Below are 15,110 nucleotides of genomic sequence, written 5' to 3'. Positions count from 1 at the left end.
AATTTCAAAATATTTTATACACATTTTATAGTTTCTTATATTTAGAGAAAAGTAACCTAAATACACACAGCCTCAAAACTAAGTAAACACCAACAATTATTTGATTTTTTTAAGATAACGAAAATCCTAAAATGTATCCATCAATTTAAAACTTTCGGGTTGTTGGAGATAATAGATTCGGTTCTAGAAAAAGATTTAGTAAGTCAGACTATAATGATTTTTACGATCTTAAAAAAAATCAAAAAATTCACTTGTGTTTACTTACTTTTGAGGCTGTGTGTACAACAAATTTAAACAAAAACAAATAAGTTTTTAAACTCTTAGTTGTTTTTTTAAAAATTTATTTAAAAATGTTTAAGAATTTTAATATCTCACAACATTTATTGGTGATTTTTTGAAAAAAAAAACTTTTAAAAATTAATTACTAAATAATCAGGTTTAATGCTGTTCACACTTTCTTAATTTTTTAATAATTAAAGTAAAGTATTTTAAACAAATTTTTACAATAAAAACTTATTTTAAAAATTATTAACAGGGCTAATTTAATTATTTTTTATTTAATATTTCAGATTATTGAATATTATTTATATTTTTTCTATAGATATAGAGGACAATAAATTCAAATCTAAACAATTAGAATTTTGTACTGTTCTCACTTTTAATACTTTTTCCTATTTGGAGAAAAGTAATTAAAGCAAATTATAACAACATTAAGCGATTTGCTAGGAAATTCTGCTAATTTATGTTTGAAAGTATTTTTTTGAATTCTTAGTCTTTTGGAAACTAGTTTGAATAATTCTTAACAGTTATAAAATCTAAAAGAATTCCTCGAAAATCAATAAGAAATTTCTCATATAGGGCATATTAATTGAATTATATTTTATTAAATATGTACATATTTGTTAAATTTTTATATTGTTCATATTTTAACTAACAAAAGAAAATAAACTTATGGGGATCGTGTCACATAAATGGGACTAATATCAAATTACAATTTAATCCTAACAGCACAGTGTGAGATTTGCATAATTTAAAGTAGTTATTCCAAAAACGTCATATAATTTGTATTTTTAATATGTTTAAGTGGGCGTGGCTGTTTACTAGAATTGTCCTTCATTGTAAAATTTATACATACAGTGGTTGACAATACAATGCAATTTTTTTTGCAATTCTTGACTGGGTCGATTTGTAGGTATGATTTAAAAGAAAAAAAATCGTATAGCAGAAACGCAATCTACGGAAAATTCTAAGAATGTTTCCTTCAGAAACCATAGGTTTAAAATCAAATCCTATCGTGCGCATTTCGTCTTTTATCCAATACTGAAATATCATTGGATAAAAGACGAAATGCAAGATAGGATTTGATTTTAGACCTATGGTTTCTTGGGGAAATTTTCTTAGAATTTTCCGTAGAATGCGTTTCTGCTATACGATTGTTCGTGAAAAAAATCGATCCACCCTACTGTATACATTTTTAATAACTATTAAAAATTATCAAAATAAATATTTTGAAGTTCATTTATACCATTGTAAAGTAATTTAGACAAATAATTACCAAAAATCTCTAAATTAAAATAAATATCGAAATAACTGGAAACATCCTTTTGTTACATATTTTAGAAATTTAAAAACCAATTCCGACAATGATTGGATTCTATGACAACCCCGATTGTTTTTATTAATACTAAGAAGTATTCTATAAATACATATGTGGAAAACCAATTTTCAGACAGTAATTATTTTCCATAAAATTCCGAATTCTCCAGGTTCCCGGTTAATAGTTTTTAAATTTTGGGAAAACCTTTAAAAAATATTTAACAGTTTTTCCTAGAATTTTCCAAATTTATTAACTATTTTTCCGTTTGTCTTATAAAAAAAACAATAACAGAATTTTTGAAAACCAAACCAAAAAAAGTTTTCAACATGTGTGAAGAATAAGCGGAGTTTGAAAGCGATTCTTATCTAACATTGAAATAGAGTTAAAATAATAAAAAACTAAAGTAAATACAATATTTCCTCAAAAAATCATAAAATACAATAAACAAACCAAATATAAAAGACCACAAAAAAATGTAGAAAACCTGTAAGAAAAAAATAAAACTTCAACAAAATTCGAGCATTGACTTGTGAAACACAAACCAATATTATTATTAACTACATTCAAAAATCCAGCCAACTATCCAGCCAAGAAAAAATAAAAAACGACCAGCCAAATAACCAACCATCCATCTAAACTTGTCTAATTTTATTGTGTTGCTAAACACACACATACACCATATTTTTTTTATTTTTTCAAGAAACACATACTCATTTATGTATGCAACTATAAAACAACAACTCTAGCAACAACAACAGCAATCTAAATTCCTATAAACTTCAAATACAACTCGGCTTTTTGTTCATTTTCTTCTATACGCATTCTGTTCACATTACATGTGTTTGTGTGTGCGTGCTTGAGAAAAAAAAAGGTTTTCTTCGTTTTGTTTTTTTTCCTTCTTCTTCTTCTCATATACGAGGTATGTCTTTGTTGACCATGTCTTAATGGTTAATTGTCAGCAAATATACCCATGAAAACAGAGAAAACAAAAACAACATCTAAGAAGACGTAGTAAATAAAAAAAGGTTGTGTTTTTAGCGGCATCATAAATGTCTGTGCAGAGATAGAAAAACATATAGAAGAGGTTTTTTGTAGTAAAAATGTTTGTCTTTTTCTAAATTATTAAGACAGACAGTGTTTCTTAAAGGGTCAAGAAATGTACTAAATATATTTATTTTTCTTAAAATGTTATATTTTTATGAATGATCATATAGAATGATAACTGAATTCAAGGGGTAAAGGTTAGAACCTGCCTCACAAATGGAAAATACGTCTTTGAAATTTTCTAAGAAATATTTAATTAAACTGTTTAACATATTGTTAATCAAATTTAGTTTAGCAAATCTGTCGATTTAAATTCAAAGTAGCAGATTATTTATGTCAAAGATCATGCCTGATAATTTGTTGCAAAAATGCCAATGCAATAAATAATTTACCTACCATAAACTGTAATTTTTTGTTCAAAAAATAAAAAAATTAACAAGAATTTGGTTTTAAATCACTCACTAATTTCTGAGAATTTCCTTCATTATATTTGAAATGAGTTCTAGGAAATATTTCACTAATTAAAGTACATATTTTATATTTCATCTATTTACGAATATTTCCAATATTTTCCGAAAAACAGAGTAGATTATAATTAGAGGTTGTCTTTTCCCTGGAAATCGGGATTCATTTTGAAATTTCCCGCCTGGAAAAATTATTAAATTTTAACAATGTAGACTTCGTTAAAAATCTAAAAAATGTTTTTGGTTTTAAAATGTAATTGGATACAAATAAAAAATCCAATAAAAGTTTAATTTAACAGCGTTTTTTATATTAAAACAAAAGTGAAGTTTTTGGTATAAAAATTGATTAAATATTTTAGAAAATCAAATAATTACAACGAAATATCAATTCCACTTAGACTAAAATAATTCCATTTTCGATCAGAATATAATTCTGTGACAGCCGTGAAGTTTTTAGAATATTTTGAATTATGAACTTGTCTTTTTTCTTGTATGAATATTCCCGGGATTTTCCGTCCCGAAAATCCCCGTGAGAAACTCTAAAAGAAAAATTGATGTGAGGGCTTTCAAAACTGAGTCATTTCCTCACTGCTTTTACAAGAGCTATTACTGATCTTACAAGATCGTCATGACAATTTCTCTATACTTAATTCAAATTAATGGGATTATTTTCTGTTAAAATACAAATTATACTTTAACCAACAAAGAACATCTGCCTGTTGTAGTTGAATAGACTAGCGTTTCAGGCGGGAATCGAATCCGCAACTCACAGACTTATAGACTATATCAGTTCACTAACTAGATAACTAGCTCAGCGGGCACCAGGCTTTAGTTTAACACAAATTCCTTTGATAACAAGTTGAAGCTGTTATTAAAAAAGTTCGGCAAAAAGTAAAAAAAAATAAGTTACAAGAATTTGGGAGAGATTTTGCAATTATTGAACAGTTATCAATAAAAGTAGTACCAAAATATTCTAAATATGATATTAATCTTATCTTTTCCATTTTTCCAGCACAAAAAACTTTTTTTCTTTAGTTGTCCCGGTTACTTTTATTGTTTACCTTTTTTGGTTTTTGTTTTAATTTTCTATGTCAGCTGTTCAGCGGTGGTGCCACTTGTCTGTATTTCGTTGTATATTGTATGAAAACATTTTCTATATTTGAGGTGACACCCAGTTAAAGTCGATTCAATTTAAAACATACTTTAATTTTGACTATGGTTGCAAATTAATAAAAAGCAGGTTTTTATTTTAAAGTTGTTTTTAAAAAGAACCGACTTAAGTGTTTGACTATGTTTATGGGCCATTGACTTATCCCATCTGTTAACCTATTATTACCTACCATAACCTATTACTACAGTACGGGTAATCTTCTGACTGCTGATTCAATAGAAAAAAATACGATCAGTCTCCACACTATACTAATTTTTTGTTTAACTATTTAATAATGATAACAGAGTATCCAGAAAAGTGTTCCCATTTAACCACTTAAGAACCTCTGGTTTCTAATACAAATTGTTCATAAAAAAAATACATTCATACATAATGAAATATGTTGGTTGGTCTCAAAATGTAGTTTTTATGTATAATTTAGTATTATTTTTTTTTTTTATAAATTTAATGTATGTAAACTTCTTTTCTGTATGAATGTAGTGAGTGTCTCACGTCTCAAAACCATTTAAACATGGCTTATATTTCTTTTCGGCTTGTATTTAATATTTGTTATTTTTATTAGCTTTTTGGATTAGAAAACTAAAAAAAAAATAGTTATAATAAGAAATGCTGGTGTAAGTATGTGAATGTGGTGGCTTTGTACTATATTTAATATTTGTACATGATATTTATAACATTGCTTTTTTGTGTTAAATGTTTATGCATTTTGTCATCGTTTTGTTAAAGATGTTTTTCTTCTACAAATTTTGTCATTTACTAAGAAATTCTTGGGATTTTGTTTATGTATTCAGTATTTACAAACATGTGATAATTTAATTAACATTATGTTGTATTTTAGAATTTATGACTACTGTTATAGATTTGTGAGGAAAATATGAAAAAACACAAAAATATTAGTGTGGAAATACTTGTTATAATTTTACCAAAGTTTATTTAACCAGTATAGAATAAAATTTGTTAACACATTTTGTTTAAATATTAATTTCGAAATACCGTTAATTAGTTTATATTTAGTTAGAAAAACGGTATTGTTAACGAAATTAGAAATTACTTTTGATTAAATACTAAGCAAACTAGGCGCCATTTTCATGATTTCCCTAAATAGGTATTTCTTGTTTTTGCTGTCACAAAGTGGAGAGAGTAAAGAAAGAGGACTCAAAACAATAAACAAGAGTCAATAATAAAAGTAAACATTTAAAATAAAGGTTGATTATGGAATGTACTTTTTTCTAAGAAAAATGATTGTAAGTTAAATTAGATATAAATAACTTACGATTAACTAGGCGCCATTTTCATAATTTCCCTTGTTTTTGCACACAAAATTTACTCAAAGTGAAGACTCAAGTGAAGAGAGGAAAGAAGAGGACTCAAAACAATAAACAAGAGTCAAATAAAAAAGTAAACATTTAAAATCAAGGTTGATTATTTTAAGGAGTAAAGGAATGTACTTGTTTTCAAAGAAGAAGGATATTAAGTATGTATTGTTAATGGTATTAGATATAAACACCTTATGTTTAAATGTCAATGCAATTAAATTAACATGGCGCCATTTTCTAATAATTAGATATAAACAACTTATGTTTAAATGTCAATGCAATTAAATTAACATGGCGCCATTTTCATAATACATATCCCTAAATATGTTTTTTCTTTGCTGCCAAAATAGACTGCAAAGAAAACAGAGCAAAGAATAGACTGATTACAATAAACAGGAGTTAAATACAAAAGTTAAAATTTAAAATCAAGGTTGATCATTTAATGGAATAAAGAAATGTATTTTTTCCAAGAAAAAAATATTGTACTTAGATTTAATTGAAAATTGTTAAGGTGTTTTAATTGAAAGAACCGAACGGTATTTTGCAATAAAGTAATGTAAAATATTATTTTTATTGATGGATTTTTATGTATTCAAAAATTAAATTGTTAAAGTTTTTTGATGGATAGAACTGGGAAGTTTTCATCAATAAAATACTGTGAAATGTTAAGTATTTTTGGCTGCATTTGTATATATTCAGAGTATGCAAAGAATTTCACTAGGATTATGTTATGAAAATTAACCCTTATATGCCCTTGGGAGCAAAATTACCTAATAAATTTTGGGATTTTGTTCTCGTACAATAAATATATGTAAATACTAAAAGTAAATTCTTACATTTGTAGAACTTGTTTACCCAAATTTAGAAATATTGTAAATTGCAGTTCTTTGCCTGCAAAGAATGGTAAAGCCACTTCATTTGAAAATGACTTCAGTAACACAGGTTCTAAATATAATATTACCAGTTTTCGAATGAAAATGAAAAACAGAATAGGCTAAATTTCAACAGAATAACAAATTTAGATATATTTATGGATTTTTTCTTAAAGAGATTAAAATTAAAGGCAAATATAAAAAATCTGATTTAAATTTAAAGAAAAATATATATCCACATATACAATTTATTTTAAATTATTTAAAACTAATGAAAAAATACTTTCAGCCTAAATACAAAAGCCTTAATGTCGATTTTAAGTCCATAAAGTTGACTATTATTTTAAATTTCGTACCATAAATCAAATTTCAAACATAATTTAAAATTTTGTTTTATTATTATATAATAAGCTTTTTGTTTTGAACTTTAAAGTACATTTTGTTTTTTTTTAATTTTTTTGAAATTTCTTTTTTTGCTTACATTCATTGAAAAATATTTTCATTTATTTGAATGTATTTGTATATTTCTTATGGTAGAAAAAAACAAAAGTTCTATTTTAAAATAAAGTTGACTTTAACAAAAATGAACTTTAAAATTTCTTTTATGGTTAGGGTGTTTATTTAAACAGTTTTTATTTATGTTCTATAAATAAATTTAATTCAAAAAAATAAAGCTATACAATAACTTTAATTATTTTATGAAGTATTTAATAAATGTTAGAAACAAATTGTGTCTTGCATATAGAAAAAAGTACGTGTTTTGAATATTTTATCCAAAAAAAGGTCGTACATGTGAAAAATAACTTGCCATTGAAATAATTCAACAAGGAATTTTAATAAACATTCAAAGGAATTTTAATTTAGGTATATTCTATATGTACCCATACATATTGAAAAAAAATCAAGCCGACGGCATTTACTAACCAATTTAAACTATAGTTATTATAGGAAATTTAAACATACGATCAAAAGAGATCAAGTAAAAAACACGAAAATAAAAATAAACCCAAAAATAAAACAAGAAAGTTTAAAATGTTCCAAAAAAAAACATAAAGAAATTTATACACAAACAGGACAGACACCTGTCTAAGAGATCATATTCCAAATTACTCAAAAACGAAACAAAGAACAAAAGCAAAAGAACTTGAACAAAATCACAGATACTCCTAAAATAAAACACAAAAGATACTTAAATCAGCATAAGGTACAAACAACAAAAAAAAGATTCAAAACATGATCTTTTCCCCCTAAACTAAAATGTGATTTGAAAAAATAAATAAAAATGTACCTATAAAGGATTTTTGATACAACTACACGAACAACAACAAAGAAGGAAAGAGACAGTAGGAAAAACACATTAACTAGAGGCAACTCTATTTCAGTTACACTCTTAACGAATTTCAAGAGAAAGGAGATAAAAACAGAAAAAGGAAAATAGCAAGAAGAAATAAAAGGTACGAGGAATAATCGTATTATATATGCTTCGTATGCTATATATGTATGTATGTATATTAAGGCATATGTATCTATGTATGAATGTTTGTAAGTTGTTTATTTTATGGGAACTATTAAACTGGCCTAACTAAGTGACTGCCTGGCCTGTTTTATATTTGTAATAATATGAATTTATATGTATGGTGATGTTAGTGTATGAATTTATGTCTAGGGTGGTGGTATATGTCTTGGCTAACAAGCCAATAATAACAACAACTACAGTGACAATCATATGAAAAGCCGTACTTGAAATTAGCAGTAAAACACAAGAATGACAGCAAGAAGGAAAAGTAAAACGTAAGAAACAGAGTTGCCATTAAGTAAAATGTAAAATATTAAAGAAATTATTAATTTATTTGCTGGTTAATAACTTGCGAAAGGATAATACATTGTAGGAAATTTATTGATATCTCAAATTTAGTTTTATTTAAGATGTATTCGGATATTTATGGCTTTAATAAATCTATACATTTTACTCCTTATTTCAATAGAATTTCTGTTCTTCTAAATATTAAAGCTACATAGGTAGGTATCCACTTTGTAGCTTTAATATACATATATACATATTAGTTTTAGTTTGTAATTAAAATTACAATTTACCTATAGAACTCAAAATAATTTTTTTTTATCTAAAAATATCTATTTTTTTAAACTTGTGAAATATGCAAAGAAATATTTTTTTTTATTATTTTGCGCCAATTTGAATAAAGATATTTGTCGTTTAAGATAAATAAATATGAATATTATGACATTATCCTTGATTTTTTCAGAGGACTCCTGGAAGTAATCAAAGCTCGTCTATGAGCATTAGTAAAGGGTGCTTCATTGTGCTTCATATTTTTAAATTTAAATAAATCAAAGTGTGTGTGAGATATCATCGACATATTTTATTAGTTTGAAATGACAATCAATGTCATAATGTATGGAATATAAAGTCGCTTCCGAAATATAAAATTTTCCATGACTGGCTCATAAATCAGGCTGATATGGAATGGGTTATGTTGGCATTGTTGGCATTGACAAAAAAGTCTAACGAGGTAAAATCGCACGATCTCGGTGGCTAGTTCACATCACCTGCACGTGAGATGACCATACCCTCAAATTGCTGGTGCAGAATGTCCAATGTAGCATGAGCTGTGTGGCACGTATCGCAGTCTTTTGAAACCAGATGTCGTTGATGTCCATATCATCCAATTCAGGTCAAAAGAAGTTTTTAATCATCAACCTAAAGCACTCACCGTTGACGGTGATGTCCAACGGTCCTTCTCAAAGCAATCTAAATATGCATGTTAAAATAATAAAAATATTTATTTTTTAAAAAATAAACTACACTTATGCAGGCGCGGACTCAGAAATAGAAAATTACCCCCCAAAACTAAAAAGATTTCATATAAAAGAGGAAATAAAAAAGAAAAATGTAAAATAAATTTACTTTATTTCCCATTCCCCCAAATGGTTTTCCTTGATCAGTGCCTGAACTTACGATAGCGAACGAGAAATAAAAATGGTTTAGTGCGATTTTCAGCCTAATTTATCCATTCTTTAGGAACCAAAACTAACTAATGTAAAATTTGGGGTCAATAGGATAACGAGAATAGATAATATTTTTTAAGGTTTAAATTAATAAACTTAAAAAATATCACAAATATATCAGAAATACTTTCAGAATCATCTGTGTTGAAAGAATCACCAAAATCAATCTATAACCCAAATTAAAAACAAGAATTAAATAACCAATAAAATTGAAAAATATGTATACATATGTATATCACAAAAAGAAATATAACTCATTCATTTTTTAATTGATTTTCGTAGTTAATATGAAAATATTTGTACAAAGCTAAAATAGAAAAATGGAATTTCCCTTTTGAAAATCGTGGTACGGTTTGCGTTTCTCCATCCCAAGTAGAGACGCAAGCCGGAGTATTGGTTTTTATGATATCACTACATTGGCTAATATAAAAGGTACTAAACGAAGTGATCGAGTAAAACTATTAGTACTTCCGAACTCTAGGGACTACAAGTAAAACATAATTGCCATATGAGAATACATTCTTTCTGCTTTGCTTTCACACAAAAACTCCAGTTTGAATTTATATGAATTTCTTTAGAAAATTTTTTTTATTGTTAATCTCTCGATCTCAACCAATTTCATGATTTCTTTTACCAAAAAGTTCATAATTGAGTTTTATAACCTCGATTCAGTGTAGCTCCAATTTCAAATCTAGGTGGACAAAATTGGGGTTTCAGAACACAAAAAATATGTTTAAAATTGCGCTTTTTTCGAGTTGCAGTTGTTATTGATAAGCTATAGGATATTAATATTTTTTTAAAATCATATTTATTTGAGATCCAACTTAAAGTACTAAAACACGATATAATAAAAGCTTATTTCAAAGTTTATATACCGTGCCGTGGCTGCCTGCCACATGATCCAAAATCATATTTAAACATTAATGCGATTAATTTAATATGGCTTTATTAATCAGATAAATTAATCGCATTAATGTTTAAATATGATTTTGGATCATGTGGCAGGCAGCCAGGGCTAGTGCGTACATGTTCTAACCTGGAGGTCCAATTTCCACACATTCTTCATTCAGAATACATAATTTTTATAATTTTGCGATTGTGCTTAAACGTAAAATTAATATTTAACAGAAGTCCAATAGACGCATGATGTTTATAAACGGATTATTTTTTTATATGAATTGAAATATTGAAAACTCTGAAATATATTCCCTAATATAAATAAGAAATAAATAATTGAAATATCTGAACCAAACAAAGCTTTCAAATCTAAACTAACAATTTTAATAATACCAAGATTTTAACGTAATTTTGTGTTTTTTTAAGAAATAGAATAAATTTAGGATCAACATAATTAGATTCCTTGCAAAATATGATATGTATTGCTAAAAAAATAATAATTTAGAAACAGGAGACTCGATTTTGTATGTAATTCGAAAGCTCATGTTGTAAAATGTTTGAATAATATTGTATAAAAAAAAAAACTAAAAACTAAATATGTAAATACATTGATATATTTTTTTGAAACTAAAAATTTTTAAAAACTAAACATTTTTCATACTATTTTTTTTTTCATTTTCATTTATTTATTGTATCTTCATTATTTAATGATCTAACAGTGCCGAAACATTTTTTATTCATGGTTGTTTAGGTTACATTGGCATTCATTCTACTGGTCTATTTTTCAATAATTCACTAAACATAAAATTTATGAATTATTTTATAAATTTACTTTAAATAATTACATATTTACTACCCCCTTATTCATAATTAATTTTATAAAAGGCTTATAAAACATAATTTCCATATAAAAATAGTTTTATAAACCTGTAATAAATTTAAAAATTGATTGTGGATAAGGCCTTTAAATATTAACTATTCTAGCTACAATTAAAATGACTTAAAAAATATAGAATAAGAATATTTATATACCTACCTATTATTTATAACTAAAAATAAAGTTTAACCTTCGCTTTACCAATACCCACCCGGGTGACCACATGGTTTTTATTGGATTAATATTTTTTTTAATTTTGTTTCGATTTAAATGAAATTTGTACTCACTGAACAAATTTTAGAGTTCTATAGAATTTAATAGAAACATATTAAACTTTTTATAAGGTTTTTTCAATTTTTTAAAATTTCGTTCGTCGCATATATTTATAGAAGAGTAGTGTCACCCGGGTGGGTATTGGTAAACCATGAACATAAAAAACCTTTGGTAAAGCGAAGGTTAATTTGTTAAGCTTTTTAGATAAACTAATAAATAATAAAAAGGATACATATTCTACTACAATCAATAATAAAAAATTACCCTAATTCCTTATTTTCCTTCAAATTGTGCTAAAGTTAGCAACCCTAACAAGAAGAAGAAATAATAACGTACAAAGGAATTACAATGATCAACAACATCATCATCATCGCCATCGTCAAGACTTGTTGTGGCAGTTGCATGAATAACAAAAACAACAATAGTAAAATAAAATTTAAGAAAAAAAAAACACGACAAAAGCAAACCAGCAAGAAAACTGCTGCTATAAAGGGAATTATAAATGTATTAGTGGTTTTTTCTTGTTCGTGAGCATGTGTGCGAAGTTAGAGTGTGCGTGTGTGTGTGTATGTTAGAGTATCTATGTGTGCGAGAGTATCTCTGAGTTTGTGTACATGGGTATGTAAGCCTGTGTGTTTAAGCATTTGTGAGTATCTTTTAAATTTGATTTAAAGGCAAGATATTGTTGTATATATAATATTGGGATTGCATTTCAAAACCAAACAAAATGGAGAACAATTAAATATGAGATTTTTTCGTTACTCTTTTTTATTTTTTGGCTATTACATACTTTGAAATATGTATTTTTAAGACAATTTATTGCTCTATATCGTAAGAGAAGTAAGTGTATTTATAGGTATATGTAGATAATTGTTGTAAACTTACCCGCTGCGGAAATGCCTTGTAATATGGAAAATATTAAAAGGAATAATGTTAGATATTTTATCCAAAATATATCCGACTTGGCAAAGGTGTGGTTTTTAACCAGTAGCCACATTGTTGTAATCCAGTTTTGTGGCTGCTGCTTTGGGTTAGAGAAGAAAAGAAGAATCCAAATGCAGGCAAAATTTTTAATAGAATCGACCGACCGACACAATTGCAATTCCTTTTAGGAATATACACAATTTTTGATTTTTTTTGTTTGTTTTTCGTTTTGCTTATGTGGCTATATTTAATATTTTTTTTTTGTTAACTTTTTCAAAATAGTTTGAATATTTTTTTTAAATTTTGCTTTAAAAATATTTTTTTCTTATTATAGATTTTTAATTTTAATACATTTTTTGTTTATTTATTTTCTATTAATTATGATGATGATTTTTTTAAATCCTTTGTTGTAAAATTTTTATTATTTCTCTACCATAAACTTTTGCTGGTATTTCTTTGTACATTTGTATTTCAATTCACACACTTTAACGACTTTAAGTCGTTCCTTAAAGTGGTCGTCAACCACATAGCTTTAGTTTTCTTTTTTATGTTCACTTTAATTTTCAATATTTTTTTCTTTATTCAACAATATTCTCACACTTTTATTCACCAACAACAAGACAGACACCACAAGAGGAGTAAAAGAATCTTCAATACAAACCACTTTTTTTTCTTCTACTTCTTTCAAGATATGGTCAATTCGTCAGGTTTGTGGGTTTCTCTTTTTTATCTTGCTCTCCTTTTTTACAAATTCCTTTTTGTTACACATACAGCAATTTTCAATTATGGATTTTCAAAATTTGTTTATTTAATTATGTATTTTTGAAATACAGCTTAAAAACAAATTCTATTTATAAATCAGCATAATATGGATATCACACAATTATTCTTTTACTATATATGCTTTTTTCTTCAATTACACACATTGACAATTAAGAAAAACCACCTTCTCAATTTGGTTTTTTCTTTTATTTTAACCGTAACGCATGCGTATATTTTCTCCTCACACGTCCAAACCAAACAACTGACAAAAGTAAACTATGAAACGCGCTCGATTCAAATCTAAGCCGAAGATCGGTTTGTTATGGGTGCGAGAGGGATGCGAATAGTGGTTGTTTCGTTTCTATGCACACAAAACAACAACAATTGTATGTTAGCAGTATATAATAAAGCTGAGTGCTATGTAATGTTTTGTTTGTTAATTTTTGTTTCGATGGTATATGAAAGTTAAAAGTTATGTTATGCTTTTAATTTAGTCCTAAATAGTGCTGCCAGAAAACTGAATTAAATAACGGCCGGAATTACAGCAAAACGGAAACTAATATAGTGTTAAAGCAAAAAGCAAATGGTTTTAAATTAGATATTAATACTTATACATATATTAAAAATTTATTGTAAAAAAAACAATAACTAATTTTGAGCTAAATTGCGTATAAATTGTATGATTTTCGTAATTTGTTTTTAAAAGAAATTTTAGTTTTTTAATCTCAGACAAGAACGAGTAAGAGAGCTGTAAATAAATGTAGAAATTACACATGGAACGACAAACTTATAAAAGGTATAAATATGCTCTGAATTTCTAAAATTTTCATTCGTACACTGAGGGAAAAACGACGGGTACGAATCGACAATGCAATGTTGTTAAATTATTTGTCAAAATTTTGCATTTTGGCCAAACAGGTGTTTTTTTTCATCCATGTAACTTATTACCTATTGTTCTTAGGAAAATGTGTACCAAATAATTTAGATAGCTATTTCATCAATCTTTTTGTTGAAATCAACATTACGTAGCCCCCAAATAACTTACATACGTGATTCATACATCAATATATCCGCTATAGACCCGTTTCGGTTATTATTTAAAATCAAATGACTGATATATAAGGAAAAAACCAGGGGGTTACTCTCTAATTCGACTCGAAAGGAAATCTATTCGAATTACAATGTATTTAGCACACATTTTCGAATTCGGATTGAGTTACGCAGTAACCGCCCTGGACAACCTATATTTTTGATCTATATCTGGATTACTAAGTCATTAATATAGACAATATGGATATCTAATGATAGATATTTCAAAGACCTTTGCAATGACGTAAATAACGCCGTAGTAAGTCGGACCTACATTGGGTCAAAATATATTTTAACCCGAATTTTTTTCACAAAAAAAAATTAAAAAATCTAAATATTTTTTTACCCAAATTTTTTTTCACAAAAAAAATTAAAAAATCTAAATTTTTTTTAAATTTAAAAAAAAATTTCACTAATAAATAAAAAAAAATTTCTTTATTATAAAAATAAATTTTAAAAAAACAATTTCGAAAAAAAAAATTGTTTTATAAAAAACTTTCTTTTAATAAAGTTTTTCTTTATAACTTCTGAACTAATTGAGTCTCCAACGAAATTTATTGCTCGAATATACTAGAGTTTAGTGTCCTCATAGCATGTTCCTTTTTAATCTTTAGCACCGCGATCTTTGATATTTTTTACATTGAAATATATACTCTGAAAATTGACCTTTAACCTTTTGGACGTAAACAATTTTATTCACACCATTTTAAGGACAATATCTTTAAATACCTTCAAAACGGAGTCAAAAATTATGCTAGTCTTTGAGTAGTTTCAAAGTTATGGGCAAATCCGATTGC

At 26.5% G+C, this 15,110-nt stretch overlaps 1 protein-coding gene across 1 annotated transcript in view; it reads right to left on the bottom strand.

Moving 5' to 3' along the window:
• The window catches only part of N (neurogenic locus Notch protein), a 64,727-nt gene extending 51,222 nt beyond the window's left edge, over positions 1 to 13,505 (bottom strand). The window contains exon 1 of the mRNA XM_065507118.1: positions 12,424 to 13,505. Within this exon, the coding sequence (XP_065363190.1) occupies positions 12,424 to 12,535 (112 nt within the window). The 5' untranslated portion in view covers positions 12,536 to 13,505. The remainder of the gene's footprint in view (positions 1 to 12,423) is intronic.
• Between the last annotated feature and the right edge of the window lie 1,605 nt (positions 13,506 to 15,110).

Source organism: Calliphora vicina, chromosome 4 (assembly GCF_958450345.1).
Source record: "Calliphora vicina chromosome 4, idCalVici1.1, whole genome shotgun sequence".
In the NCBI taxonomy this organism is placed as follows: Eukaryota; Metazoa; Arthropoda; class Insecta; order Diptera; family Calliphoridae; genus Calliphora; species Calliphora vicina.
This window is presented reverse-complemented; position numbering and strand designations above follow the sequence as displayed.